The following is a 27,764-nucleotide window of genomic DNA, read 5'->3' on the forward strand; positions in this document are numbered from 1 at the left end:
CACCTCCTCCTTCTCCTCCTCCTCCTCTCCATCTTCCTCCCAAGGTGACAACTTCCTCCTGCACAACCTCATCCTGGACACGGGCATCACGCAGCAGCTGGTGGAGCGGGTCTGGAAGGACCAGGACCTCAACACGTAGGTGGGGGCGAGGTGGTCCGGGACGGGCAGCGCTGGCTGGGGGCAGAGGGGGATCAGGGGGCTGAGATGGGCTATGGGGACGGGACAGGGGCAAGGCAAAACCCTGCTGATGCCCGGCGTGCCCGGCCCCTCTCCTTGCAGGTACAGCCTCCTGGCTGTCTTTGCAGCCACCGACGGGGGCATCACCCGTGTCTTCCCTAACAAGTGAGTGTCTGGAGGGTGTGTGCATGCCTGGCCCCACGCGGTGACACGTCCGCTCCCGCGGGGCCGTCTCTGGTGGGACCACAGCTGAGTGACGGCCGTGGCCGTGGCTGCTCCCCCCAGGGCTGCGGATGACTGGGAGGAGGAACCGGAGCCCTTCAATGCCAGCTTCTACCGGAGGAGCCTGGACAACAAGGGCTACATCTTCAAGCCACCCTACCGGGACGGTGGGTGCCGGCTCGGGGCAGCGGGGGGTGGCACAGGCTGCCGCTGGCCCCACGAGTCCCTCATGCCACCCCTGCCCTCTGCAGCCGGCTACCGGGGGCTGGACCTGGAGAACAACACGGTCGGGATCCTGGTGAGCACCGCTGTGGAGCTCAGCATCGGGGGCAAGACGCTGAAGCCAGCAGGTAGGCAGGGGGCTGGGTGCCCAGCCACCAGGCTGGGGGTTCCCTGTCATCCCCCCTGTGCCGGGACTCACCCCATCTCCCCGCTGCCCCAGTGGTGGGGGTGAAGCTGGACCTGGAGGCCTGGGCTGAGAAGTTCAAAGTGCTGGCGAGCAACCGGACAGACCGCGACCAGCTGGGCGCCCGCCGGGTACGTCCCCTGGGACCGGGGAGGGACGGCCCCGGGGACGGGGAGGGAGCTCTGCTCGGCGGGGACGTGGCTGGGGAGTGCTGGCGCGACACGGTGCCCGTGGTCCCGCTGGGCTTGTACCTCCAGCACAGCCCTGCCCGTCACCCTGCTCGGGGCACCCATCCCCATCCCCTGGGGACGCTGCCCGACATGTCCCCTCCCAGGAGGATGGCACCGGGGGGGAAGACAGTCCTGCTAACCTGTCCCTCTGCCCCGGTTTTGGTTGACAGTGTGACCCCTCGACCAGCTGTGAGATGGACTGTGAGGCCAACAACAAGGTGGGTGGTGGGCAGGGGTGGGGGCAGCGGGGGCCGGCAGGCAGGGGGAGCGAGGGATGGCTGGGGCGGCTCCCCATCCCCTGCCCGTGCGGTCCGGGCGAGCGTGCCCACCCTGTCCCCCTGCTGCTCCCGGAGCTCGGCCAGCCCCCACCCCCTGTTGCAGGGACAAAGCCCCAGGAGTTGGCCCCTGGACCGTGGACCCGCCCTGAGGGGTGGTGGTTCCCGTTCCCTGCACCCAGCGCAGGTGCTCCCGGCACCAAGATGCTCCTGAGCAGGCCCCAGGCTCGGGGACACCGCGCTGGCCCCCTGCCTGACTGCCCGTCACCCCCCCGCCCTGCCTGTCCTGCCTTGCCCTGGGCACGGCCGCGGTGGGTGACGTTACCCTCTTTCCCTAGGACCTCATCTGCGTCCTCATTGACGACGGGGGCTTCCTGGTGCTCTCCAACCAGGAGGACCACTGGTACCAGGTGAGCGGTGCCTGCACGGCAGCTCTCCTGGGCGTAGGATGCCGGCGGGGAGCTGAGACCTCTGAGCTCGTGTCACGGGTGGCGTGACACAGCCCCGCTCGAGTCCCCGCTGGGGGAGACCACGCCGAGGTGGTCTTTGGGTGCAGACTCGGTGTCCCCATCCCAGGTGGGCAAGTTCTTCAGCGAGGTAGATGCCAACCTGATGTCCGCCCTCTACAACAACTCCTTCTACGCCCGCAAGGAGTCCTACGACTTCCAGTCCGTCTGCGCTCCCGAGGCCCAGAGCAACACAGGCGCTGCGCCTCGTGGCGTCTTCGTGGTGAGCGCCTGTGGGGATGGTGGCCGCCGGGCGATCTGGGAGCTCGGGGACCCGCGGGGGTGTCCCCAGTGCCCTGCACGGGGACCCGCCGGCTCACTGCTCCCCTCTTTGCCCGCAGCCCACCGTGGCCGATCTCCTGAACCTCGCCTGGTGGACCTCAGCCGCAGCCTGGTGAGTCCCACTGCGTCCCCTCCCCGGGGGCCGTTTCCATCGGGGGGTGACACCGGCGCGTCCCTGAGGCTGAGACAGCAAGGCAGCTGCGTTCTCCTTCCGCAGGTCCCTCTTCCAGCAGTTCCTGTACGGCCTCACCTACAGCAGCTGGTTCCAGACGGGTGAGTCCCTGGGGAGCCCCGGGCTGGGGGCGGGCAGGGGATGTGGTGGGGGGGTGTGGTGGGGGGGTCTGTGGCCCCTGGCCCACGGCGCTGTGCCGGCGCAGAGGAGGTGGCAGGGGACAGCATGGAGGCCAGGGAGACGAGCTGCATCATGAAGCAGACGCAGTACTACTTCAGCACCGTCAACGCCACCTACAACGCCATCATCGACTGCGGCAACTGTTCCAGGTGGGTCCGTCCCTGCCGTCCCACTGCCCGGGCAGGGTTGGGGACATCCCCTAGGCTGCCTTTGCCAGGTCCCCTGTGCAGCCACCTGCATGGGGGCGATGGGAGATGCCGTGCAGTGCTCGGGGGGGGGCTGTGGTACCCAGACAGGGGGGACAGAGAGCAGCGGTAGCGTCCCTGTGGGCTGTGGGGTGACGATGACATCCCCAGGGCTTCTCCAAGTGGGAACGAACCCTGAGAGCCCATCGGTGCTGGTTCCCTGGGCAGTCCCTCGGCCTGGGGACAGGGATGGGGACAGGGATGGGGTTGTCGATGGGGACAGGGATGGGGATGACAACGGGGATGGAGATACGGGGATGGGGATGGGGACGCCCTGCTGGCTCAGCCTCCCCAGAGCCACCCACCAGCAGGGCTGGCACCGGGGGCCAGGGGGGGATCGGGGCACAGGGTAACTGGGGTCCCCACTGCCGTCGCACCCCCAGGCTCTTCCATGCGCAGAGGCTGGCCAACACCAACCTGCTCTTCGTGGTGGCCGACAAGCCCCTCTGCAGCCAGTGTGAGTCCGTCAAGCTGCTGCAGGCGGAGGTAAGAGGTATCCTTTGGTGGCCCGGCTGCGTCCCACCGGGATGTGGTGGCAGAGGGGTGGGGGGACAGGCAGGGTCTGTGGGACAGGGCAGGGGGGCCGGGAGCTGCAGGGTATGGCAGGGGTGGAGGGAGCCGGCCCGTGGCCAGAGGGGCTGGGAGTGGCCATGGGGTGCCCCATGGGCCCCCACCGCCCTGTTCCTGGTGGTTTCCTTGACCTGCGAAGCCCCCCCGAGGGACCCCAACCAGTGTGAGCTGGTGGACAGGCCCCGCTACCGGAAAGGACCCCACATCTGCTTCGACTACAATGCAACAGTACGTGGGGTGCAGGGGGGAGCAGAGCTGGGGGGCCCTGGGGAGGGATGGGGGCAGTGGGTGCGCCCCAGGGGGAGGAGCAGAGCCATGGGGATGTCCCCAGGGGAGCAGAGCTGTGGGGTGCCCCCCGGGGGTAACTGGGGCAGTGGGTTCCCGCTGGGGGGGGGAGTGGAGCCATGGGGGGTCCCCAGGGGAGCAGAGCTGAGGGGTTCCCCCCTGGGGGGGAATGGAGGGGTGAGTGCCCCCCCTCCCCCGTGGGGGAGCAGAGCCATGGGGTGTCCCCCTGAGGGAAACAGCCATGGCAGGATCCTGGGGGTGCAGTGCCGTGGGGGGACCCCCCTGGTGGGGGTTTGGAGTCCTGGGAGGACCCGTTGGGAGCCTTGGGGTGCCCCCTGGGGAGATCAGAGCCATGGGGGTCCCTAGGAGAGCAATGCCATGGGGTGCTCTCCTGGGGGGGGGAGCAGAGCCATGGGGGTGCCAGGGAGAGCAGCACCATGGGGTGCCCCCGGGGCGGCGGTGCCACGGGGGTCCCGGGGCCCGAGGTGCAGCGGGGCTGCGGGAGGGCGGCGGGTGCCCCTGCCAGGGCGGTGGGTGTCCCTGGGGCACCGCGGCACTGCTGGGGGTGCCCCACGGCCCCTCTCCCTTTGCCCCCCAGGAAGATACCTCAGACTGCGGCCGAGGGGCTTCCTTCGCCCCCTCCCTGGGGGTCCTGCTCTCCCTGCAGCTGCTGCTCCTCTACTCCAGCGCCAGCCGGCACCCGCTGCCCCCGGCCGCCTGCCTTTAGCCCCCCCAGCCGCACCGCCAGCTCTCTTTTCTTTCACGCTCCATCTCCATCCCCCGCCCCGGCCCGGTGGAGCGGGAACAACGTCCCCTCCGCCGCCCCGGGGACCCCCGCGATGCCACCCCGCGCTCCCCGCCGGCCGCAGCCAAAGAAGAGTCGGGGTGCGGGCAGGGGCTCCCCGGCAGAGCGGGGACCGGGTCGGTGCCCCAGCGTCGCGCCCTCCCGGCCGCTCGGACTCGGAAAGTGGCGTCGGTGCCCTCCGCCCGCGACCCCCCCATCCACCTCGCCTATTTTTTTAGCCTGAAGATTTTAAACCAGATCTTTCTACATCGAGTTTCCAACATTTTCGCCTGGAGGACGGCGGTGTTTATTGTCAGCAACGAGGACACATGGAAAAAAAAAAAGGGGGGGGGGGAGGAGAAAAAAAAAAAAAAACACAAAAACAAAAAAATAAGAAAAAAGGACTTGACTTGACTGTGCGGGTCAGTATTATTTGTTCCAGCGGGTACCGGCCCCCCGGCGTGCGGGGCGGGCGGCAGCTCCCGCTCCCTGCGGGCTCGGGGCCGGGCGCGGGCGGCAGCCGGCCATGGCCTGCGCCGGGGCGGGATGGGGCCCCGGGCCCCGCTCTGGGCCCAGCCGCTCTCCTGCGTTCCTGGGCACAGACACTGGGGTGAAAAGGAGGGGAAAAAAATGTATTTTGTTTCTTTTCCGTTCTGCAGATCACTGTGAAATCCGGCCCGCCCAGCCCTGCCCGGCCCCCCGGCCGCCCTCGCCCCGGCGGCCCCGCCAAAGAAGCCGCGCCGGCCGGGGGTCGTGCTGCTTGGCCCCGCGGGGGACGTGCCGCTTGTCCCCGAGCGGGTCGCACCGCGGGCCCCGCAGCGGGATGTGCCGAGCGGGACGTGGGGCCGGAGGTGCCCCCCAGGAGGGACGTGCCCCGTCCCTCGGGACACCGGCACGGGGGCGGCCGGGCGGCCGCGGCGGGGGGAGCCGCTCCCCGGGTGCTGCTGCGGTCCTGGCTGGGGGGCACCCGGCACTGGGGGGCGGGAGGTGCCCCTGCAACGGGGCACCCCGAGGTGCTGGGGGTCACGGCAGGGCACTCGGGTGGGCTCGTCCCGCCCCCCCCCCCAGCCGAAACGCTGGGTGCCGAGGAGGCGGATGGAGCGGCTGCTCAGCCCCAGCGCCCCACCGCCCCCCTCCGCCCCCCACCGCCCCGGCCGGGAGAGGTGCGGCGGGGCCGGGGGGGGGGCAGCGCAGGGTGCAGGGTGTCCGGCCGTGGCACCCCGGGGTGCTGCGGTGCGGGGGGTGCCGCACCCACGGCCCCCCCTGCTCCCGGCAGCGCTGGGGGCCGCTGCCCGGGCGGGCAGCCCCGGGACCCTCATCCCCGGGACACCCTGCTCAGAGCCACCTCATCAGCCGGGGCCGGGGGAGCCCCCCCCGGCACGGCCACCCCGGGGGGGCTGGGGGGGGGAGCCAGGCGCTAATTAGTGCTGGGGTTAATTAATGGTCATTCTGCTTGTAGCTTTTTCAGTGTGTGTTTGGTTACTGTCTCTGGGAACCGTGTTTGAACAGATGGCTCTGTGTTACCGGGAGTGTGTGTACTTCTGTAGTCTAGTTAGGTGCTCTGCCAGAAAACCACCACTATACATACCTATAAATATATACATATATAGTCTATTTTAAGTTAAAAACCAATGAGACAAAGGGGCGGCGTGGCCCCGGGCCCCCCCGTCCCGCCGGGGTCACCTCCTGCCCCGTCCCCACCTGAAAGCTTCTCTCTGCTCATTCAAAGGCGTTGGGTTTTTAATTGATTTTCTTTAATTTATTTTTCATTTCTTTGGGTTTTTTTTTTTTGTACAGAAGAGTTGGAAAACTTCAAAAACCAACAAAAATACAATTTGTAAGATATCGTGCGTGTGACTCCTTGTAAAATATTTTCAAATGGTTTATTACAGAGACTCAGTTATTAAATAATGTTCATATTTTCACTTCACAGGCGGTGGCTGCATCATTACCCGGGTGCGTGGGCAGGGCCGGGGGGGCAGGGAGCCGGGGGGGGGCAGGACATGGGGGTGCTCCTGCCGGCCCGGCCGCTGCCTGCACGCCTGCCTGCAGCCGGTGCTGCGAGGGGCCGGGCCGCGGGCAGGGACACACCGGCAGGGACACCCCGGCAGGGACCCGGGGGCAGGGACACACCGGCAGGGACACGGGCAGGGGTACAGGCAGGGTGCAGGCAGGGGCACAGGCAGGGATACAGGCAGAGCTGCGGGTTCACAGGCGCCCAGGCGCTGCACAGGAGGGGCGGTGGGGCAGCAGGGGGGCCCAGCCCCCCCATGCAGCCCCGCCGGGCCCCCCATCTCCCTGTGTCCCCTCAGGACTGTGTCCCCGCTTCCCCATGCCACCCCCCCTCCCTGCCTGCGTCCTCTTCTGTCTGTGTCCCCGCATCCACGTCCCCCTGTCCTGTGGGGTCCATGTCCCCGAGAGCCCGCCGTGCCCGCCCCACCCGTGTCCGTGTCGCCCCCCAGGGTTTGTGCCGCCCTCCCCCCGCCATGTCCACGTCCCCATGGCTGTCCGCCCCGTGCCGCCATAACTGTGTTCCCCCATCCCTCTCCCCCGTGTCCCCCCGTGACTCTCCCCCGAGCCCCCCCGGCCGTGCCCCCCCCCACCCCCCCGCACACGTGGCCGTAGCCGCGGCCGGACTCCGCGTCCCGACGCGCCTGCGGCGAGACCCCGCCCCCGGGCAGCCCCGCCCCGGCCCGCCCGGCGCCGCGCATGCGCAGGGCCGCTGTTTGTCCGCGCCCGGCCTGGCCCAGCAGCGGGGCCGAGCGCGGCCTGGCCTGCGGCGGCGGCCGGAGGGGCCCGGGCCTGGTCGGGGGCCGAGCGGGGCCCGGCGCGGGGGAGGCGGCCCCGGCGGCGGCGGGGGGAGGCCGGGCGCTGTAGCCCCCGCGGGGCAGCCCCGTCCCGCCGGTGGCGGCCGAAGATGCGGCGGTACCTGCCGGTGGCCCGGCAGCACTTCCTGGCGGCGCTGGCCGGCACCAGCGTGGTGGTGAAGTCGCTGAGCGCCGCCGTCCTCCTCCTCTACCTGCTCTCCTTCGGGCTGGACACGGCCTACGGCCTGGGGGTGACCCCCGGCTACCTCCTGCCCCCCAACTTCTGGGTCTGGACGCTGCTGACGCAGGGGCTGGTGGAGGAGCGGGCCTGGGGCCTGGCGGCCAGCCTGGCCACGCTGGGGGCGGCCGGCCGGCTGCTGGAGCCCCTCTGGGGCGCGCTGGAGCTGCTGGTCTTCTTCGCGGTGGTGAACGTCTCGGTGGGGCTCCTGGGGGCCCTCGCCTACTTCCTCACCTACGTGGCCTCCTTCCACCTCGCCTACCTGTTCGCCGTCCGCATCCACGGCGGGCTGGGCTTCCTCGGGGGAGTCTTGGTGGCCCTCAAGCAGACGATGGGGGACAGCACCGTCCTGAAGGTGCCCCAGGTCAGAATGAAGGCTGTCCCCATGCTCCTGCTCCTTCTCCTGGCTCTGCTGCGGCTCGCCGCCCTCGTCGAGAGCAATGTACTGGCCTCGTACGGCTTCGGGCTCCTCTCCAGCTGGGTCTATCTCCGTTTCTACCAGCGGCACAGTAGAGGCCGCGGAGACATGTCCGACCACTTCGCCTTTGCCACTTTCTTCCCCGAGATCTTGCAGCCCGTGGTGGGTCTGGTGGCCAACCTGGTGCACGGCATCCTGGTGAAGGTGAAGGTCTGTCGCAAGACGGTCAAACGCTACGACGTGGGCGCCCCGTCGTCCATCACCATCAGCCTGCCGGGGACGGACCCCCAGGACGCCGAGAGGAGAAGGTAACCGCTCGCCCCGCTTCTGCAGGGATCGTGTTTATGGGCAGCGAGGGTCGTGTTTAAAATCCAAACGAGGAGGAGCGGGGAGATTGGGGGCCTTCTCCAGGGGGTCTGCAGGGGGCCACCCTCCCTACTGCAGAGGTGGTGGGAAGCATTTCAGGGGGCTGGTGGGACCTTGTCCCGCTCTTCCAAATGCGGAGCGGCGGTGAAGCGCAGGGGAGGAGCGGGGAGATCCTGGGGAAGGGGCAGGCGGGGTTTGGGGTCAGGGGTCCCTATAGAAGGGGGGACGGTGGCTGCCTGGGGAGGTGCCGGCCCCCTGCTCGCAGCAGCCCCGCACCCGTCATCGTGGCGCGGGGGAAGGTGCTGAGTCAGCCCCGCGCCCCGGCCCTCCCACACACCCGGCGTTGGCCTTCCCGAGCTCCGGCAGGAAGGTTTGGACAAGGCGTTGGCGCTGCACTTTCCCCTGCCCCGTTTTACACTTTTCTTCCCCCATTCCCGGAGTGGCCCGTGTGCTGTCTGACAGCCTCCGAGCGCACCACGTGGCACGGGAACTCTGCGTAGGTAGTCTGGGAGCGCGAGTGGGTTTCTGCGGGACAGTCCCAGGCGCTCCGGGTCATCTCTAGCGCTGCTGAATCCACCCTCTCCTGCCGGGAAGAAGCCAGGGACGACCTCGCACAGTGCCCCGTGGGGCTGAGCCATTAACCCCTGCCCTGCCCGTCGGACCTGGGGTTAACGCGCCCGTCTGCCCTTGCCCCGCAGGCAGCTGGCCCTGAAGGCCCTGAACGAGCGGCTGAAGCGCGTGGAGGACCAGTCGGCCTGGCCTAGCATGGAGGACGACGAGGAGGAGGCGGGGGCGAAGGCCGACAGCCCGCTGCTGCCCGACCCCGGCACGGCTGGGAAGGGCGCTGGCCAGGAGTCCAGCCTCATCACCTTCCAGGATGCCCCATCCCAGCTGTGACTGGCCGACATGCCACCCCCCTTCCCCGCCCCGTCTCTGTCGGAGAGCTGCTAACCCCCCTCGTGTCCCCCCCACGCAGCCGGGACGCTCAGCGGGGAGCAGGGACTCCTCCCGCGGCAGAGGCAGGGGGCTACCTCATTCCAACGCTTCGTTGCTGCTCACGGCCAGCACTGGGCGCCCAGGACGGCGACGCTGCCGCCACCGCAAGGACGGGGTTCCTCGAGCCGCTCCCCTCGGCACAGGGCGGGCCGCGGACATCGGCACCAGCAGCGGGAGCTGTTCCGGGAGGGGGACGTGGGGCTGATCCAGCCTGAGGTGTGCCCCACGTGTGCCGGGCCGGCTCCCTGCCCCAAGGCTGCTGCGCTTGCCCGCGTGGGAGCGAAGTCAGCAGCACTTCCTCACTTCTCCTCTGCGCCGGGGGTTGTCCAGAGCGCTCAACACTTACTTCCTCCTTTCTGAAGGTAGTTTTGTCCCTAACGGAAGGAATGGGAAGGCTGGTGGGTTTCTTTTCCGAATCCCTTTCCCGTGGGGAGCCTTCTCTGGCCCCGGCAGGAGCTTACCGTGACCGGTGAGAGGTTTGCCAGGCGGGTGGACAGGCCGCTGGGCAGGAGGGGGCCACCCAGGCCCGCACGGCGGTGGTCCAGCACTGCCAGCTCTGGGCTTTGCGTGTGAGGGGTTCTCTCCTCCTCCCTCTCCTGCCCCTGAAGCCAGCCCTGCGAGGAGCCGGTGCCCTGGGCCGCGCCCTGGCTAATCCGTTTGTCAGATTACACTAGAAGCTGGAATTAATTTTTACAGTGGGGCTCTCGCTGCTTCCTGTGGCAGCAGGTTTTCTTTCCTGCAGGTAGAATACGGGCTCCGCCTTCTCTTTTCCTCTGTGTTGACGGGCTTTTTTTTTTTTCTGGATGGAGAGGATGCTCCCTGTGACAGCCTCCTCACAGCTCCCGATCCCCTGGGCTGGGGACAGCCCGGGATGTGGGTCGATGGTGTCGTGATTATTTTTTTAAAGGACCACACGAGAAGGTTTTGTCAACCGGGAAAAACACAAAACGTTTCGGTATCAATAAAGAGTTCTTCGAAAGAGTCAGCTTCTGCAGAGCGCGGGCAGGGCGGGGGGCTGGGCACGGAGCAGCCCCTGGGGGCTCTTGCGCAGCAGCCTGGGGCGGGGGTTTCTTTCCAGCTGCTCCCAGCAGGCTGGGAGAGGCTCTTTGCAAACAGGATGAGGTGGGAGATCTGCAGGGAGGGGATGTCTGCCTGCACCCCAGAAGTCCCCTGGGCAGTAAAGAGGGCTTGTCGCACTGTAGCTGCCTGAAAACTTTATTGAATAAAAGCTCTGGATACAGAAGAATTTCCCAGCCCGGGAGCCGCTCCCAGCTCTCCGGCCCTGCCGAGAGCAGGATATGTGCCAAGGAGGAGCCGCAGGGCTGCTGCAGCAAGACAGAGCCTCGCAGTGCCCAGCTGCCCCGATGGCAGGCGGGCTAGAAGGAAGGCTGTTGCGCCGGTGAGGCGAGAAGGTTGCTTTCTGCCTTCCCGAGGGCTGTTTTTGCAGGCTGGCTCAAGAGCTCGTTCCGAGCCCCGCTCCCCCTGTGCTCACACTGTTCCCTGTGCCCCTCAGAGGGACTAAATACCTTCGCAGGCTGCCCGTTTGCATCTCAGCTTGGTAACTTGCTCTGTAAAGTGACCCCCACCTCCTGCCAGGCTGGAGCTTCACTGTCCAGCCTGCGGGAAGGATTTGTGCGTGGCAATGGGTGCCCGGATCTGCGGCCATTGGGCAGGGCTGAGCACACCAGTCCCGGGGAGCCCCCGGGTCCCTGCACAGGGCTGTGCTGTGGGGATGGATGCCGTGGGTGCTGCCACCCTGCTTCAGCCGGGCTGAAGCCCCAACCGTGCTCTGTGCTTTCACTGGCCAAGCTGCCTTCATGGCAGGAGAGGCAGCGCAGTGCCCGCTGCAGCCTCCCAGGTGAGCGGGGACTCCCTGCCCTCCTCACCCGGAACGCGCCAGCTCCTGTCCTGCCTGCTCCAAAGCAGCCCTGGGTGGTAAGGGAAGGGAAAAGGAGCAGGAATCCTGAGTGAACCCTCCGGTTCCCAGCACTGAGCACCAAGCTGCCACGGGGACCAGCAGCGTTACCTGTGCTGGGAAACATCCCCATCGAGGCAGGCACGAGATGGGCAGCTCCTGCTCACTCGGTGTCATGCACATCGTAGCCACTCCCCGGGGATGAGACACTACGGACAATCCAGGACTAACGAGAGACGAGTAGGTAGAAATCTAGTACCGAGGAGAGCCTGTGCGAGCAGGGGACCCCCATGGGGGGGGTGCGGGGGGGGAGCCCCGGCCTCACTGGCTCACACAGGGGAAGTTCCGATCCACACCGAGCCCTCAGTGCTGGCTCCGCTTGCGGTACAGGTAAGCGTTGCTCACCTGGTTCATGATAACCAGGCTGGTGAGAAGCGGACACAGCATGGCGAGGTACCAGGAGACGCTGGTCACTGAGGTGGTGAACCACAGGGAGCACATGCCCAGCATCAGGCTGGCACAGCCCAGCAGGTAGCCCACCAGCCCCGAGGTCGCGTGGTACAGCTTCAGCTTGGCCAGCGTCCAGTTCTTCATCAGCTTGGGGTAGAGCAGGAGCACCCCCCCCGCGCACTGCCCGCTGGCGTACAGCACGGTCAGCAGCCCCGTCAGGCCATGCCAGGTCACGAAGTGGGCCTTGCCGTTCAGGTGCTTGTTGTAGGTGATGACGCCCAGCCCCAGGAGGGCGCAGAGGAGGGCGAGCAGCTGGAGGGCCCAGTGCACCCGCACTTTGACTTTGCGGGAGAAGGAGCGGAGCAGCGAGATCTCCGGGGAGAATATCAGCAGGGCTTCCGTCATCAGGAACGAGAACTGGGAGACAGAGGGCAGGGGGATTGGCACCGGCGGCCCCCACCCCTCCGCCGCGGCCGGGGGCAGAACCGGCAGCGGGCCTGCGTCCGCCGGGACACCCGCCTCTCCGCCTCCCACCGCCCACGGAAAGCAGAGGGGCCTTATCCTCTGCGCCGGGTGCTCTCCGCCAGCAGAGCCCCTTCCTCTCCCCGAGGGAGGTGCCCACGGCCGGCGGGCAGCGGCGGGACTTACCGCGAGGGCCATGAGCAGCGGGTGCCAGGAGAAGAGGCCTGCAAGGGAAGGGCAGGCGCTGAGGTGAGGTGAGGTGAGCTGAGGAGAGGCCCGGCCCGGCCCGCCCCCCCCGGCCCCGCCCCGGCACTCACTGGATCCGGGCCGCGCCAGCACGGCCACCGCGGTGGGGAAGCCCAGCGCCACGAGGTGGGCGGCAGCGCCGGCGGCGGCGCGCAGCGAGCGGTACAGCCGGGACTCGGTCTCGGCCGTCAGGGCCATGGCGGCCGGGGGGGAACTGCCGCCGCCGCCGAGACGGCCGGGCCGGGGCGAGGACCCGGATTGGGCCAGGCGGGCTGTCCGTCCGCGCTAGGGCCCGCCCCCTCCGCGCCGCTCCGTCGCTGAATGGGTGGGCTGCGCCGTCGCTCAGAGCGAAGGCCCGCCTCCGCTGGCGCGGCCGTGTGACGCAGCGTGCCTCAGGATTGGTGCTACGGTGGCCGGCTGGGCTCTGGGCGCATGCGCGTTGCCGGCCGCCGCCCCGCCGCCGTCGCTGCTGCACCGGAGCCCGGCCGGGCCCTTCCTGCGGCCGCCATGGGCGGCAGGATCGAGTGCGTCTTCTTCAGCGAGTTCCACCCCACGCTGGGGCCCAAGATCACCTACCAGGTGTGGGGGGGAGTCTGCGCCTGCCCCTGCGCCTGGGGTCTGAAAGCACCTACCGGGGGCCGGTACCGGGGCAGGGCCCTGGCGGGGGCCGGGGCCCGGGAGCAGCTGCCCGGCGCGGGGGGCTGGGGCCCAGGAGCGCCCACAGGGGAGAAGGGGAGGGGGGGTGTGTGGAGGCTGCTCCCCAGGTGGGGGCACGGGGGTGGGCCGGGGCTCGGCAGCCGGGTGAGGCTGGAGCGGGGCCTTGTGTGCCGCTGCAGGTCCCGGAGGACTTCATCTCTCGGGAGCTCTTTGACACCATCCAGGTGTACGTCATCACGAAGCCCGAGCTGCAGAACAAGCTGATCACCGTGTGAGTGTTGGCAAGCCACCCGTCCTTTCCCCGTGGGGGGATCCGCTGTCCCCACCACGACTGGGCAAGTCTCTGCCAGCGGGAGACGACGGCTTGGTGATGCGACAGTGCCAGCTGTCCGCTCTGGGCTCGCAGGGACGTCTGTCCCAGCGGTCAGCGGGTTCGTGACGATGCCTGCAGTGACCCGTGCGGGGGGTTGGGTACCTGATTCTGGGGGTGGCTGGTGCTGCATGCGGTTCTCTGTCAGCCTCAAATCCAGGAAAGTCGAATGAGTCTTGAGAGCTGTGCTTGTTTTGAAAGGACACTGTTTTCTTCTCTGATGGTTGGCTCTTTTCCTCCCTTCTTCAGACTGTGTGTTTTGCACTCTGAGCACTTAGGGATTGGACATCATTTTTCCTGCAAAGCAGAGAAGCCCCCACCTCCAGAGCTGACCAGGAACTAGCCTTGTGCGGGGCTCAGGCCTCCCTGAGGGCGTAGGTGCAGGTTGTACTTGTCTTCCTGCAGGACGGCCATGGAGAAGAAGCTGATCGGCTGCCCTGTGTGCATCGAGCACAAGAAGTACAGCCGAAACGCTCTGCTCTTCAACCTGGGCTTTGTGTGCGATGCCAGAGCCAAGGCTTGTGCGCTGGAGCCCATAGTGAAGAAGCTGGCTGGCTACCTCACCACCCTCGAGGTGAGGCCCGAGCCAACGCGAGGGGAGGCTGGCTGCCTCACGATCTGCCCCGCAGAGTCACCGTTGTCCTGGCACACGCTGTGGGTCACTGGGCGTTGCTGGGGTAGGGGCCAGGTTTACGGCAAGGAGGGGATCGTGCTGGTTTTACCCACACACCACTTGAAGTTTACGGGAGGATGGGATCCGAGATGTGCAGTTCCTTTAGCCGGTAATCCTGTGGGGAGGAGCTGACTCGATTTTCTGCTCTCTTTAGCTGGAAAGTGGCTTCATCTCCAACGAGGAGAGTAAACAGAAGCTGGTTCCCATCATGACCATCCTGCTGGAGGAGCTGAATGCCAAAGGAAAATGCACCCTGCCCATAGGTACAGCAGCCACACTGGCCCAGCAGCAAGGGCCAGGAGCAGGGCAGGGCGGTGCTGGGAGGCAGCCGGTCCATCCCCTGCCCGGGTCGGCTCTGCCTGCGCTGCTCCTGGCAGCTCCCTGCCGGTCTGCGCTTGGAGCTGAGGGGCGTCTGAGCCAGCCTTGCCCTGGGTGGCTCAAAGGGCCAGGAGGGATGGGGTTATGGGCCACAAACACCTTCCTGTCTGCGGTGTGGCGGTGTCCTGGGGCTGACGGTCACGAGCTCCCGAGGGAGCAGAGGTTTCCGCAGGGACCGAGCACTCCGCTTTTCTCGGCCAGATGAGTCGAACACCATCCACCTGAAGGTGATCGAGCAGCGCCCAGACCCCCCCATCGTGCAGGAATATGATGTCCCCGTCTTCACCCAAGACAAGGACGACTTCTTCAACTCCCAGTGGGATCTCACCACGCAGCAGGTCCGTGTGCTTGACCAGGGGCAGCACAATTTGAACGGGATCTATTTCCAGCCTGCCCAGGGGCAGAGGGAAGTCGGGCTGTTCTGGAGATCACCACATTAATGAGCAGAGTTTGATGCTCCCCTTGTCTTTGTGCTTGGGCCTGCGAGCAACCCATTCACCCAACATGAGGATAAAATGCTGCTGGGGATGGAGCCCGTTTGTCCCAGCATGCTCCCAGACACGGGATTTTCTTGGGCTTCAGGGTGATGCCTTGGGCCACTCTGCTCTCTCCCCTCTTAGCTCTTGCTTCCTCCTCCCTCAGATCCTGCCATACATCGACGGCTTTCGGCACGTCCAGAAGATTTCCGCAGAAGCCGATGTGGAGCTGAACTTGGTGCGCATTGCCGTGCAAAACCTGCTGTGAGTGCGTGGAAGGGGGCCTGGCCAGCCCGCAGGAGGGGTGGTGGTGGGTGCTGGCAGAGAGGGTCTCTCACGTTTCCCTGTCCGTCTGCAGGTACTACGGGGTCGTCACGCTCGTCTCCATACTCCAGGTGGGTCAGGCCACGGAGCGCGGGGCTGCGAGTGGGGTTCGGGCAGCGGCTGTGCCGTCGGGGTGGCCGTGTAAGGGGGGACACCAGGGTTTGGAGTGGGGCAGGTCTGTCTGCCAGAGCCGTGGCTGAGCAGAGCTGGTTTTCCCTTGGCCTCCAGTACTCCAACGTCTACTGCACCACGCCGAAGGTGCAGGACCTGGTGGATGACAAGTGTCTCCAGGAAGAGTGTCTGTCCTACGTCACCAAACAAGGTACGGTGACCCCGCGCTGGGCTGCTGGCGGAGGCAGAGGGAGAGGGCGACTGACTGGTGACTTGTCCCCGCAGGGCACAAGCGAGCCAGCCTCAGGGACGTCTTCCAGCTGTACTGCGGGCTCAGCCCCGGCACGACGGTGCGAGACCTCATCTCCCGCTACACCCTGCAGCTCCAGAGAGTGGACGAGAGGTCGGAGCCAGCCCCCTCCTGCTTGGTTCCCGAGGCCGGCGGTGACACCAGGGGTGGTGGGGCGAGCGTGGGGGAGCGAGGAGGGAGTACCCAACCCCTGCATCTCTAGGTGGGGAAACTGAGGCAGTGGTGTGGTGGGGCGGAACCAGAAGTGAATGGGGGGAGCTGGGGTGTTGGAGGCCTCAGCACTGTGGTCCCAGTCTCTTCCCTCCTCGTCCCCAGGAGGCTCATCCAGTTTGGCTTGATGAAAGGCCTTATCCGGCGGCTCCAGAAATACCCCGTCAAGGTCGCCCGGGATGAGCGGAGCCACCCAGCCCGGCTGTACACGGGCTGCCACAGCTACGATGAGATCTGCTGCAAGACCGGTGAGGATCCGGGCTCCTCCGTGCAGTTCTCGGGGCGGGTGGAAGGCAGAGGGCTGCCTGTGTGCCCAGGGCTGGGCGCTGGTTTCGGGGTCTCCCTCGCCCCTTTGGGAGCCTTTAAACCGCAGGGAGACGGGACTCCGGGCCGGACTGGGCTCCCAAGCCCATGCTGCCGGGGGGAGGAGTTGGAAGGGGCCTGGCCAGCCCCCCGACACCGCTGCTGGGCACCCCACTGACACCCCGCTGCCTTTCCCCCCAGGCATGAGCTACAAGGAGCTGGATGAGCGCCTGGAGAACGACCCCAACATCATCGTGTGCTGGAAGTGACGGCAGCCGGGGTCCGCACCGGGGCCCGTGTGTCCGCCCGCGCGTTCCCCAAAGCGTCCCCCGTGTGTGTCCCCGGAGCCCGGTGCGCCCCGCCGGCCGCGGTGGCTCCTCCGCGCCGCCAGGGGGCAGCAGAGGCGCCGCCAGCGACGCGCCGTTGCCGTAGCGACGCGCCGTTGCCGTAGCGACGCGCCGTTGCCGTAGCGACGCGCCGCCGCCATGGCCGCCACCGGGCCGGAGCCGCTGCTGCCCGCCGAGGCCGAGGCGCTGGTGCGGGCCCTGCAGGGCACCGAGCTGCGGGACGTCGGCGGGCAGGGGTGCGGGGGGCCGCCTTGGCTGGGGACGGGGTGTGGAGGGGGGGGGCCGGTTCTGGGGTGTGCCCGGAGGGTCTGAGCGGGGGGAGCACGAACAAGGGGCTCTAAATTTGGGTTGTCCTCGTTGGGGCTGTGTGAGGTGGGGGGAGAGGAGGGGACCCGGTTTTGGGGCCTCCCTGGAGGCTCTGGGTGGGGGTGAGGAGTGGTCCCAGATCCGGGGAGGGAGCATCCACAGAAGGTTTAGGGGAGAGAGGAGGGGCCCTGGTTTTGGGGTGTCCTTAGAGGGTCTGGGTGGGATAAGGGGGGGTCCCCAGAAGGTCTAGGGTAGAGAGGAGGGGCCCCAGTTTTGAGGTGACCCTAGAAGGTCAAGGTGGGGTGGGGGAGAGGAGGATCCCGAATTCTGGAGACCTCCTGGAAGGGCTGGGAGAGAGAAGAGTGTCCATGTGGGGTGGGGGGACAAGGAAGGGTCCAGGCTGGTGCCAGGACATCTCTGGGGTGTCCCCAGAGAGTCTGTGTGGGTATGGGTGATGGAGAAGAGGACCCCCAGTTTTGGGGCATCCCCAGTGGGGTGTCTCGTGGTGGGTGCTGCTGGGGGCAGGCAGGAGGGCACTGGAGTTGGGGCTGCCACACGTGGAGCTGCTACCCCAGGGAGCATAGGCTCAGGGGACAGTGTGGGGTTTGGGGGTGCCTGGCATGCTTGGGGCATTTCCTGGGGATAGGGGTGCCAGGAGCAGGTTTCCCTGCATGAGGGACCTTCTCCAGGAGCGCAGCAGAGCCCCAAAGCCGGTGGCCAGAGGTCTCTGGCACTGATGTCCGTGCTGGCTGCCCCGCAGATGGCTTCGGCAGCACGAGTGCGTGGAGAAGCTCAACATGCACGCCATCCTGAGCGCCTCCGCGGGCCAGGAGCAGCTCCTCACCGAGCTGCTGGTCACCTACGCCAAGGTGAGCCTCCTTGGGTGCAGTAGTGATCCCCGTGCCAGGCCTTCAGCCTTGAGCTGGGGTTGTCTTGTGGACAACGTGCAATTTTGGAATAAAATGGTGAAGAATCTGCTGTATGTCCAGCGAAAATGTTTGACTGGTGGTTTGCCAGTGTTGCTTTTTAAAAAAATTAAAGGTCAAGCTGTGGTATTTCTACTTGCTGGTCTCTGGTTCCTCTCTGGAGGTTGCTTTGTTCTCTCTCGTGCACCGGCCCCTCCAGTTGCGGATCCCTGCCCTGTACCTGGGGTGTTGCTGCCCGGAGCGTGCCAGGCTGCACCGGGACATGTGGTGCCCTGGACCTGCTCAGCTCCTCAAGGTCGTATTCCCCCTTTGCAACCCCAGGAGTCCTCTCTGCCCTCTGGTCTGTTGGTGAAAAGCTGTTCATTTCTGAGCTGGGTGAATATAAAGACAGCGTGCCCCAAGGCCACCTTCCTCCGTGGGTTGACTCCAAAGTCTCTGTGGCTGAGCATTAGCGATAAAACTGGTTCCCACTCTGGCACTGGTCTGAAAGGCTTTGCTTCCCCGTCCCTTCCCTGTCTAGATTCCTGTTCTCATTGGGGAGCTGATCTCTGTGGAGATCTGGAAGCACAAGATCTTTCCCGTGCTGTGCCGGCTGGAGGACTTCAAGCCAAGAAGCACATTCCCCATCTACGTGGTGGTGAGTACAGAGGGCAGTGGGAACAAGCCTGGAGATTTGGGTGTGCACCGCTATGCTTAAAAATAAATCTCACCCTGAAGATCTCAGAGCTGAGCTTTTACAGCTCACCAGGCTGAGAAGCTGCGATGGACAGCGTGACGCGGTGGGAAGCACCTGGTTTCCCAAAGCCACAAGCAACAAGCCCGTGTCCTCGCCACCAGGAGGGACAGGGACCCGCTCCCAGGGGAGGTCCACCCCGCTAGGGCTGTGCCCCTGCCTAATCCAGCTCGGGGGCTTGCCGGAGCTGCTGGATGTAGCAAAAGTTGCTCCTGGAGGTGGCTGTGCTCCTGCCCTGCAGCTCCCAGCGACTTGGTGCTACGCTGGCTCCCAGCCAGCAACACCCCTGGGGTATTTGCCCCTCTTTGAGCACTGTTTTTCTCTGGCCTCTAACTAGAGGGCACTCCGAGGTTACATGCCTCCGGGTTAAAAAAAAAACATAGCTTTTTCTTACAGAGCTTCTGGGAGCAGCAGTCCCTTGGGCCATTCTTGGCAAGGAAGCGATCTTGGGAGCTCAGCTTCCCTGTGGAGGCATGCAGCCCTCGACCTAACGGAATCTGCCTGAGGCTTGGAAGTTTTAGCCCATTTTCAGTCCAGGGTAACACCTTGCTGGGGAAAGGTGGTGTCTTCCCTGGGCAGCTGTTTGTCTGCAACATGGCCTCGAGGCAGTTATCTCGTGGTTCCCCGCCTCGGGACAAGGCTGTCTGCCCTAGTCCCGGGGGGCTGAGAGCAGCGCGGCCGTGCAGAGCGCTGCCCCATCTCGGGCAGTGACTCCATGCTGGTGCCAGGGGCTGCAGCTTGCCCGAGGGCTATGGTTGTACCGCCTCCGTAGTGCAGAGACAGAGCCCTGAAGAGCCTGGCCTGCTGGGAAGCGTGGTTCTCTATCAGCGTGTTATAGTGTCATAGGCATGTTAACATAAATATTAATACGAACTGCGTGGACTGGAGTTGTTTTAAAGATTATATCGCTTGTATTTGGCTCTTGGACTCGCGTTTGGCCACAACTATGTAAGCAGCTTCTTAGAAGAGCCCTTTTCCCGGTCCCATTGCCTGTGTCCTCGGTGCTGGTGACTGCTCCACTGTTAGCTCACTCTTGCCATTTTCCTCCCACAGCTGCATCATGAAGCCTCCATCATTAACCTCTTGGAGACAGTGTTTTTTTACAAGGTAAGAGGCAGGTTCAGCTTTCTTCAGTGTAAAGCCCCTGGGGGTGGAAAGCCATGGCTGTGGGGGCTGGCCCTCTGTGAAACTCTTGTCATTGTGAAGGAGATCTGTGAGTCAGCGGAGGACAGCATTCTGGATTTAATTGATTATTGCCACCGAAAACTGACCCTGCTCGCGGCTCGAAGCGCCAACGGACAGATGGTGACCCCGGTGGAGCTTCGTCCCGAGGATCTGGCCAGCCCCTCGTCCATGCAGGTGAGGAGAAAGTCCTGTAGCTCACTGGGGACACGTGTGATGGAGGATGTGGGCAGCCTGAAGAGGGACAGGGGGGGCCTTCCCATGGAAAACCCCTTGCCTGCAACTCCAGCACCTCCCGCCCATCTCGGAGGGCATCTGGTGCTGGTGCTTGTCCGCGCCAGCAGCTCGGCTGGGCTGGCGGCTGCACCCACCCCCCCCCACCCCGCAGCCGCACTTCCGCCCTTTCTTGTGACAGTGCCAGCGTGAGGCTTCCTGCAGGACGCTGTCTGAGCTCCGAGGGGGGGACGCTGGAGAGTTGATAGTTAGGCAAAATATTCAGTACAGGGGTTTTGGCCATTTGCCATTGCTCTTGAAAGCTGTGTGGGTACGTCTCCCTGGAGCTTGTGAAACCGCCTTAGTTCAGGCTGCCACTGGAGCCAGCCAGGGTTAACCATGAGAGGGATCCTTCCCTAAATCGATGCACGATATGACTAGGAATTGTCCTAATGTGTTTCCCCCCAGCTTCCTCAGCCCTCTGAGAAATACCTCCTCTCTGTGCTGGTCTGGGCCAGCAGCGAGCCCGGAGCTGTTCCCAGTCAGGTGTTCCCTGGCTGCCGCACACACCTTCCTGGTGCGGGAGCTCTTTTTGCTTCTCAGCACCTTGAGTTTTCTCCTTAAACTGCGCACATCACGAGGAGCGTCTGGAGAAGTGGGGTTAAAGTGATAGCCTGCAAGCTTGGCCGTACCTCCCTGTATTGCCTCCATCCTTTGGCTTGTTGCCTGAGCACGTGCTCCTCTTCCAGAAAAGGGAAGGAAGTGGAGCGCTCCGGAGCACAATAGGGATGTTTTCCAGGAAATGTTTTCCCAGCTGGGGAGGGGAAGGGGGTGTCTCTGTTAGTGCTTTGACATGGCTCAAGTTTAAAAAATTATCTTTTCTAGCCAATAGGGTTCTAAAAAGCACCCTTCTCCCAAGGAACCTGGTTTCCTCTGATTCATTCCAGCCCCTCCTGACTCTACATACAGTAACCCGCTATGAAAAAGCTGTTCCTGCCCTCTCCTGTGTTGTGGAGCCTGTTGTCCTTTGTGACTGTGTACGGTGGTAACCCCTTGGAGCAGGACCTGTTCTGCTGTCCCTCAGAAGCACAGGCAAAAGATAGTCCCTGCCCGAAGGCAGCAGGGATGAGGTCTGGATACCAGGAGGAGCTGTAGGAAACAGCTTCACTAGGGGAGTTTGGAGAGGGAGGTGGGGGAAGAGCCCATAAGGCTTTCTTAGTAGCGTGTGGGGCACCAGCACAGGGAGTGCAGGGCTTCTTACCACAGGAATTTGGAAGGGAACTGTTGCAGTGGCGCTTTAGAGAAATATGAGTTGCTGAGGTCAGTGCTCTGCACACGAAGATGTGAGCTGTTGAGCGTCTGGGACTGGAGAGGAGAAGCTCTGCCTGGGAGAGGGAGAAGGACTTGGCATCTCTCAGCCTAGCCATCCCGACCGTCTCAAAAGAGGCTGAGTCAGAGGGTGGTCAGGCTGTTAGCCTGAGCACGCGGGGGATGAACGGGGTGTCCACGCCGCCTGGGAAGGGAAGGAGGCCGGGTGGCTGGAGAGCGTGGCGTAGCTGCGGGCTGGGATAACCACAGGCAGATATTCTAGCTGGCTGTACGCAAGCTGGAAGGGAGAGACAGATCCAGGAGGGGTGGATGTAGGACTGCAGCTGTGCCAGGGCCAAGTTTCTCCCTCCCCCTCCTCTGGTTCCTCTGCTGATCATGCAGCTCCCCCCTCCCTCAACCTCACAGGTCTCTGCAGGGCCACGGGCCACAAGGTGATCCTAGAAGGGGAGATAGGAGCGGTCTGGGACTGGCCTCTTCTCAGGGGGTGTCCCTGTGCAGGGGCACTGCTGCCAGTAGCCACCCATGACCTGTTAGGGGTAGGGAGAGGAAGGACGAGCAACAGTGGGCTGCACGCACTTCTGTGGCTGCCCTGGCAAACAGGCAGCGCTGGCACAGTCGAGATGAGAAGCAGAGTTTGTTTTGCAGGGCTCTGGTTTCCTCCCCAGTCTGTGGTTACCGATGTGCAGCCAACAGGCTGCCTCCCTGCAGCTCCTGGGAAATGGGGCCTGAAATCCTGAGGCTGTGTTTGTCCCTCCGCAGGAGCTGCAGAAGCAGGCAGAGACGATGGAGTTTGAGATTTCCCTGAAAGCCCTGTCTGTGCTGCGGTTCATCACCGATCAGGTGGAGAGGTAGGAGCAGCAGAGGACACGGGCCGAGCCCTCTGGTTGAGATTCCAGCGGGGCCGCAGCCATGAGAGTCCAGCATGGGCCCCTTTCAGCAGCTGGCTGCATCCGTGCTGGCAGTGGCACTGCGCTCCGGGAGGCAAGCACAGCAGCACTCCACCCCGCTCCGTGGTACTCGCGGGAACCCAGATCACTGTTTTTTTCCTGCCTCTCCCAATTGCCTCAGGGAGCGTTTGTATCTGTTCTGGCATTTGTCTGCGAGCGCCATTTCACCCTTTCTGTCATATCTCCAGTCTGCCCCTGAGCGCGCTGACGCGGATGCTGAACACCCACAACCTGCCCTGCCTCCTTGTCGAGCTGGTGGAGCATTGCCCCTGGAGCTGCCGTGAAGCAGGTACGGATCGTGCCCAGTGGTACCTGGGTGGCATGCTGGGACCTGCCTCCGCTGACGGGTCTGCTGCAGGAGCCCGTGCAGAAAGCTGCTCCCCCTGTACCCTCCCTTCTGGCTTCCTCCCCTTGCTCCTCACTAGTGCTCCCTGCCTGAAGCTGTTCAGCTCGAAAGCAGCTGCAGTACAGCTGGGCTGGGGACCCAGCAGTGCTCCCAAAAGCCGATCCTCGCAAAGGGCTGTGTCTCTTCTGAGCTGATCACGGCCAGGACCGGAGCAGGAGCGTAGCACATCTGCCAGCCCCACCTGCTCCTCTGAGGAGTCTTGTCCTGGACGCAGAAGGACCAGAGTGCCAGTCTCAGCCTGTCTGCACCTCTCTCGGACAGCACTAAGAGCTGGAGCCGGACATGGGCTCTCCCAGGCAGCAAACCCATTGCCCTGAGGCTGCTGGTCATTGAGCTCCGCTCTTGCCAAAGGCCTCTGATCAGGTTGTGCCCATCGGCCGTCACCTGTGCCATCAGCCCTGCCTCCTGCACCTCTGCAGCCAGGTGTGCCCCCTCTCCCAGCCCCCCAGCTTTCCCACTGCCTGCCTCTGAGCAGTGGTGGGGCACAGCCTGGGGCCTGGGAACCCCCACTCCCCTCCACAGCCCGGCACCAGGGGGGTCAGGTCATAGCACGGGCCAGGGAGGAAATGATGCTGGGAAGCACGTGGCTCTGCGCCTGCCGAGAGGAGCCCAGCTGGATGTGGGAGCTTTCCTCCTTCCTCCAGCCAGGAAACACATCCCTTTTCTCTGCCTGTGTGCTCGGGGTGTCACAGGGGAGCTTTGATCCAGGACCCTGAGGGAGGCACTGGAAAGAAACAAGAGTGCAAAGGCATTTCTAGGCTGTGCGGATGCAGGGTTACGTCACCCTTCACCCCCCAGAGCAGCACAGTAGCTCCCGGAGCTTGTTTTGTCACTTCTGTTATATTCATGCTACTTCTGGCTTTCACCAGCAGAAGAGCTTCCAGAAGAGCAGGTATTGGCCGTGCTGATACCCCAAAACATGCCTTTCCAGCCACTCTGTTGCTGCAACATGGGCTCCCCCACCATCTACCAGTGCTCTACACTTCTGGCCAAGTACAGAGGGAGATATCACAGGGATCTTTTGGTTCCTGCCACAGCCCTATTGTTTTAATACCTATTCTTTATGCTTTTTGTGCTCTCTAATAGATTGTCTCAGTACCAAGAAGGCTGCTATGCTGAGCAAAGGGGTGGGGAAACTGAGGCAGGCAGAAGCAGAGGGGCTTGCCTGTGGTGGAGTGAGGAAGTGAGCATAGGCTAGCACCCCCGCCTTTGAGCTGTCTTCCCTCGGGCAGGGCTGTCTCTCCCTGGAGCCGCGTGTTCTTCCATCCCTCAGGCAAGCTCAAGAAGTTTGAGAATGGCGCGTGGCACGTGGTGCCCCCTGAAGACCAGGTGAAGATGACCAAACTTGATGGGCAGGTGTGGCTTGCCCTTCTCAACCTTCTGCTCAGCCCCGAATGCCAGCGCAAATACCACTTCGATGGCTTCAACAAGAGCCAGCTCCTCAAGGTAGGGCCCTACACTACACCACAGAGGCCGTGGGCCCTGCAGCACAGAGTAGGGCCTTGCCAGCACCAGGCACCTCCGGGCATCTCTCCCCATCTTCGCTGTGGGCTCCTAGGAGCCAGTGGTGGGAGAGCAGTGGGGTCTGTCACCGTGCCAGCAGCAGCAAAGCTTGTGTTTGCGAGTGCACCTCGTGGGACCCCCGCGGGTCGCTCTGCCAGTGCCCCACAGATCCCTGCTCTTGCCATGCTGCTTCCCCAGCTCTGGCGCGCTTGTCTTGACCTCTTTCCGTTCGCTCTTCTCATCCCCTCCGTGGATGCAGCTCCGTGCATTCCTGACAGACGTCCTTGTTGACCAGCTGCCCAACCTGGTGGAGATGCAGAGATTTCTGAGCCACCTCGCGGTGACAGAGCCGGCTCCCCCCAAAAAGGATCTCGTCCTGGAGCAGGTATCCTGTGGCTCTTCCTCTGCCTCTCCAGCCACTCTGCTCTAAGCCTGATAGCTCCCTACCCCCTTTTCCTCCCACCAAGCTCAGCTCTGGAGAGGTGGTGCCCTGGTAAAGCAGCCAAGCACCCATTTCACAGTTACACCCTTATTGCCAGCAAATTTGGCCATGGATGACATGGGAGCCTTGTCCGGCTGCTGCAGTGGCCAAGCAGTCACAGCTAAAGGCAGAAATGCTGGGTTATAAACAGTTCTCCAGATTGCATTGAGTCCCTGAGGTGGTGGCTGCATGGGGCAGAAACAACCCCTGGCTTGTTTTGACAATTAACTCTTTATTTAACGCTTATCAGTGTTTTCCTGCTGAATTCTGGACTCGCCAGGGAAGAGTCCCCTTTTACAGCCCTGGCCTGGGGCTGCTTGGCACACTGCATATGGAGGGATGCCAAGGTCTGGTGATAGAGGCTGGAGTCAACCTGGTCCCAGCTGACGTCTGGGGCTTGGGAGTTGGGCCCTGAGGGTCTTCAAACAGTGTGAGGTTCTTGGGGTTTTTAATTTGTGCAGTGATAATCTCTAGAGAAAAGTGTTTCTACTGCCTTCTCGTGAGCTGAGGGGAGAAACTGTGTGTGGGGGCAGATCTGCAAAGAGGCAGCTGAGAAGAGCTGGGAGAGCAGAGGCTCTTCCCCGCTGCTGGAGGCTCCCACACCGCTTCCCGCAGCGGATGGGTCGGTCGGGCAGCGGCTGTTTGGGCTGCGCAGAGGGGGAGTACGCTGCCCCCAGCGTGGCCGGCCGTGCGGCCGGGGAGGAGGGTGATGTGCCCTGGCCGGAGCTGGCTGCAGCTGAGCCGGAGGCATGGCCCGTGCTGGGAGCTGGGGCTGGGGAAGGCTGCAGACCAGCAAGCTGAACGGTCGGGGCTGGGGACGGCAGCAGGGCGGAGGTGGTTATGGATTCGCTCCATGTGCCTCGACTGCCAGCGTGTCAGTGGGGCAGGGACAGGCAGCTGCCACGCTGGGGACCTCGTCCAACCCTCGCCCAGGCTGCTGCCCTTGTCCGTAGCTCTGCTTTTGTGCCGGTGCTGCTCCTGCCTCTGCCAAGGGCTGGGGCTGAGCCCGGCGGGCGGGCAGGGGGGAGCCAGCTGGAAGCACACACATGGGCTCCCTGCTCTGCCCAGAAAGCAGTGAACTCACTCCTTGTCGCCACGCCAAGCTGAGGAAAGGCCTTTTTCCATTCGGCTGCTCCCAGAGCAGCTCCATCCCCTTCCAGGCCTGGCTATTTTTACTCTGCTGGAGAAGGCAGCGCTGTTTGAAGCAGCATCGTCCTCTCCAGAGCCTGAACTCCACGCGCTGCTCTTGGCTGGCGCTTTCCCTTTTGCGCCGGCCGGCCCTTCCCCGGGTGTTCGTCTTCAGGGAAGTGACGAGTGGAAAAATCTGCTCAGGCAAACGGCTCCGGAGCACAGGGTTCACGCTGCTGCTGTCACACAGGGTGCTGAGATCCCAGGGCTCTCTGTTCGGGAGCCCGGGCCTCAGGGCTGAACTCTCACTCCCAACCAGACCCCCGAAGGTTTTGCCTTGTTTCACCCGAACACTTGTTGGCGAGTGGATCCGTCCCCTCCACGTACCCAAAAGCACACCCTCGCTCCCTGCGCCTTTGCCTCTGCACGTGCTGCCTCTGCTCGCCCTCCTGGGGGGTGCGCTCCTCGTGCCCGGGGCCAGCTGCCCCCCCGCCCCGAGTGCCCCCATACCGCAGTGCCTTCAGTCTGGCTGCAAGCACCCCTTCCTCCTGCTCTGCCTCTCCCGCCAGGTTCCCATCATCTGGGACCACATCCTCAAGAAAAATGCGGGGAAGTGGGAGGCCATCGCCAAGCACCAGGTGAAACGTGTCTTCAGCCCCACCGAGGAGGAGCTGAAGCTCCAGGCACGCAGGTAAGGCCCTGGCACACGTACGCAGGATGCCCAGTGGAGCCAGTATCCCCATTAGCGGGGGCTGGAGCTCAGGACTGAGAGGACAGAGGGGTCTGTGGTGAGTGGCAGGGTGCAGCAGGGACAGCTCACTGCTTGTTGGCAGTTCCCCGTCAGCAGCCTCACCCCCTCTCTGCCCGCCACAGGTGGGCACAGACCTATAGCCTGGACATGATGGAGGCTCTGGCCCCCGACAAGCCCCGCTGCAGGGTGTGCGGCACGGAAGCGGCCAAGCGGTGCTCTCGCTGCCGGAACGAGTGGTACTGCACACGGTAAGGGAGCCCTGCCACCTCCCAGTGCCCCCCTGCCCCCCCCCCTCCCCCCCCCGGTGCCCCCTGCTCCCCAGAGCACCACAGACCTCACCGGAGGATGCTGTGGAAGGGCCAAGGGAAGGCAGGGGTCCCACCGCTGCTCAGCACTGCTGGCTCTCTGTTTGCCACGTACCTCTCTTTAAGTCTTACGTTGGGGCTGATGTGCCGGGACGCTGGTGCAGGAGATGCTGGAGAGTGTTGTGTTGCCACTGTCCCTGTGTCTGCCAGCACACACCCACAGCAGCGATGGGCTGGGTTTCCCATGGTGACGCTGTCTCCCTCCCCTGCACCTTGGAGGGGCAGGAGCGTGGAGAAAAGTGCCCGTGGCTCTTGGGGTGCAGGTGATGGGCTGGGATGTGGCAGCTGGGATGGTGGCAGTAAATTAAATCTTCTCTGGTCTTGAACCGTATGGCAAGAAGGTCTGGCGTTAAACCATCTTAGCCCCTGGAACTGGGGGCCACATCCACCTCCCTGTTGGGCTAATGCTTGGCCGTGCCAGATCCCCCCCAGTGCCTGGAGGAGTGTGGTGCTGGGGTTTGTCCTTGTCACCGGTTTACTCCCGGGATGGACATGGCCCCGCTGCATCCCTGCTCGAGCTGCAGGCGCCCCACTTTGCAGCAGAGCCCCTGAGCGGTGGTCTTCCCCTCCGCAGGGCGTGCCAGGTCCAGCACTGGCAGAAGCACAAGGCTGCCTGCAACCTGATGGCCGAGGCTCCGAGGAGAGCGGACGACCTGTAAGAGAAGTGGTGACTGGTGTCTGGCCTGCGGCTCGGCAAGGCCGAGGTTCCCCCTGCGTGCAGCCCAGCAACTGGAGAGGAGAAGCTGGCAAAGGCCCCTTCTCCCTGCTCCCAGCCCCGGGCAGCGCTGGCTGGGCTCGTCCTCTCCCACCTCCCTGCCACGCAGCCTTCTCCAATAAACCTCCTTGTGCACCCCACTGCTGCTTGGCTCCTGCTTTTTTTCTCCGAGGTGAAGATACTAAGCCACTTCCTCCCCTCCCTTGCACTTAGGGAGAGGGGTGTGTGTCCATTTTTCCCCTCTGCAATAACAGAAATCCCAGAGAACCCGAAAAAAGAGCCGAGAAGGTTGTGGTTACCAGAAGGGCCAAGCCCTCTGCAGCCGAGGTGCGTGAGCTGAGGAAGGGAAGGGAAGGGGGCAAGAAGGCCTCCGTGCTGCCACTTATCT

At 64.2% G+C, this 27,764-nt stretch overlaps 5 protein-coding genes across 6 annotated transcripts in view; 4 read left to right on the top strand and 1 right to left on the bottom strand.

The window, feature by feature from the left end:
* Positions 1–5,069, top strand: part of CACNA2D2 (calcium voltage-gated channel auxiliary subunit alpha2delta 2) — a 230,404-nt gene extending 225,335 nt beyond the window's left edge. For both annotated transcript variants that reach the window (XM_075513754.1, XM_075513756.1), the window contains 14 exons: positions 45–135; positions 280–342; positions 463–566; positions 651–749; positions 842–936; positions 1,206–1,253; positions 1,649–1,720; positions 1,887–2,039; positions 2,158–2,210; positions 2,316–2,371; positions 2,476–2,599; positions 3,079–3,188; positions 3,405–3,493; positions 4,149–5,069. In XM_075513754.1, the coding sequence (XP_075369869.1) occupies positions 45–135; positions 280–342; positions 463–566; positions 651–749; positions 842–936; positions 1,206–1,253; positions 1,649–1,720; positions 1,887–2,039; positions 2,158–2,210; positions 2,316–2,371; positions 2,476–2,599; positions 3,079–3,188; positions 3,405–3,493; positions 4,149–4,277 (1,286 nt within the window). In that variant the 3' untranslated portion in view covers positions 4,278–5,069. The remainder of the gene's footprint in view (positions 1–44; positions 136–279; positions 343–462; positions 567–650; positions 750–841; positions 937–1,205; positions 1,254–1,648; positions 1,721–1,886; positions 2,040–2,157; positions 2,211–2,315; positions 2,372–2,475; positions 2,600–3,078; positions 3,189–3,404; positions 3,494–4,148) is intronic.
* Positions 5,070–7,049: 1,980 nt separating this feature from the next.
* On the top strand, positions 7,050–10,140 carry TMEM115 (transmembrane protein 115). The gene is made up of 2 exons (XM_075513759.1): positions 7,050–8,105; positions 8,862–10,140. The coding sequence occupies exons 1-2, from the start codon at positions 7,252–7,254 to the stop codon at positions 9,058–9,060; spliced, it is 1,053 nt and encodes a 350-aa protein (XP_075369874.1). The 5' UTR covers positions 7,050–7,251; the 3' UTR covers positions 9,061–10,140.
* Positions 10,141–10,353: 213 nt separating this feature from the next.
* Positions 10,354–12,488, bottom strand: CYB561D2 (cytochrome b561 family member D2). Its single transcript, XM_075513765.1, has 3 exons — positions 12,304–12,488; positions 12,173–12,210; positions 10,354–11,941 (listed from the first exon to the last, which is right to left on the bottom strand). The coding sequence occupies exons 1-3, from the start codon at positions 12,428–12,430 to the stop codon at positions 11,438–11,440; spliced, it is 669 nt and encodes a 222-aa protein (XP_075369880.1). The 5' UTR covers positions 12,431–12,488; the 3' UTR covers positions 10,354–11,437.
* Positions 12,489–12,637: 149 nt separating this feature from the next.
* On the top strand, positions 12,638–17,758 carry NPRL2 (NPR2 like, GATOR1 complex subunit). The gene is made up of 12 exons (XM_075513758.1): positions 12,638–12,811; positions 13,069–13,160; positions 13,665–13,833; positions 14,087–14,195; positions 14,512–14,648; positions 14,953–15,050; positions 15,145–15,181; positions 15,339–15,432; positions 15,507–15,624; positions 15,847–15,989; positions 16,246–16,324; positions 17,458–17,758. The coding sequence occupies exons 1-11, from the start codon at positions 12,665–12,667 to the stop codon at positions 16,311–16,313; spliced, it is 1,212 nt and encodes a 403-aa protein (XP_075369873.1). The 5' UTR covers positions 12,638–12,664; the 3' UTR covers positions 16,314–16,324; positions 17,458–17,758.
* ZMYND10 (zinc finger MYND-type containing 10) lies at positions 16,309–27,515 on the top strand. Its single transcript, XM_075513757.1, has 12 exons — positions 16,309–16,627; positions 17,458–17,566; positions 18,144–18,260; positions 19,410–19,463; positions 19,563–19,715; positions 21,840–21,928; positions 22,216–22,316; positions 23,707–23,879; positions 24,196–24,321; positions 26,115–26,236; positions 26,419–26,544; positions 27,236–27,515. The coding sequence occupies exons 1-12, from the start codon at positions 16,530–16,532 to the stop codon at positions 27,318–27,320; spliced, it is 1,353 nt and encodes a 450-aa protein (XP_075369872.1). The 5' UTR covers positions 16,309–16,529; the 3' UTR covers positions 27,321–27,515.
* The last annotated feature ends 249 nt before the right edge of the window (positions 27,516–27,764 follow it).

This window comes from Mycteria americana, chromosome 11 (genome assembly GCF_035582795.1).
Source record: "Mycteria americana isolate JAX WOST 10 ecotype Jacksonville Zoo and Gardens chromosome 11, USCA_MyAme_1.0, whole genome shotgun sequence".
Lineage (NCBI taxonomy): Eukaryota > Metazoa > Chordata > Aves > Ciconiiformes > Ciconiidae > Mycteria > Mycteria americana.

Bases quoted from the DNA above. Each gene is read 5' to 3' on its own strand.
- ZMYND10 (XM_075513757.1), top strand. From the start codon at position 16,530: ATGGCCGCCACCGGGCCGGAGCCGCTGCTGCCCGCCGAGGCCGAGGCG. The intron at 17,567-18,143 runs GTGAGCCTCCTT...TTCCCTGTCTAG, and splicing joins TGCTGGTCACCTACGCCAAG to ATTCCTGTTCTCATTGGGGA. The intron at 26,545-27,235 runs GTAAGGGAGCCC...TCCCCTCCGCAG, and splicing joins AACGAGTGGTACTGCACACG to GGCGTGCCAGGTCCAGCACT.
- CYB561D2 (XM_075513765.1), bottom strand. From the start codon at position 12,430: ATGGCCCTGACGGCCGAGACCGAGTCCCGGCTGTACCGCTCGCTGCGC. The intron at 12,211-12,303 runs GTGAGTGCCGGG...CTTCCCTTGCAG, and splicing joins GCTGGCGCGGCCCGGATCCA to GCCTCTTCTCCTGGCACCCG. The intron at 11,942-12,172 runs GTAAGTCCCGCC...TCTGTCTCCCAG, and splicing joins CGCTGCTCATGGCCCTCGCG to TTCTCGTTCCTGATGACGGA.
- NPRL2 (XM_075513758.1), top strand. From the start codon at position 12,665: ATGCGCGTTGCCGGCCGCCGCCCCGCCGCCGTCGCTGCTGCACCGGAG. The intron at 15,433-15,506 runs GTACGGTGACCC...TTGTCCCCGCAG, and splicing joins GTCCTACGTCACCAAACAAG to GGCACAAGCGAGCCAGCCTC. The intron at 15,625-15,846 runs GTCGGAGCCAGC...CCTCGTCCCCAG, and splicing joins CTCCAGAGAGTGGACGAGAG to GAGGCTCATCCAGTTTGGCT.
- TMEM115 (XM_075513759.1), top strand. From the start codon at position 7,252: ATGCGGCGGTACCTGCCGGTGGCCCGGCAGCACTTCCTGGCGGCGCTG. The intron at 8,106-8,861 runs GTAACCGCTCGC...CTTGCCCCGCAG, and splicing joins CAGGACGCCGAGAGGAGAAG to GCAGCTGGCCCTGAAGGCCC.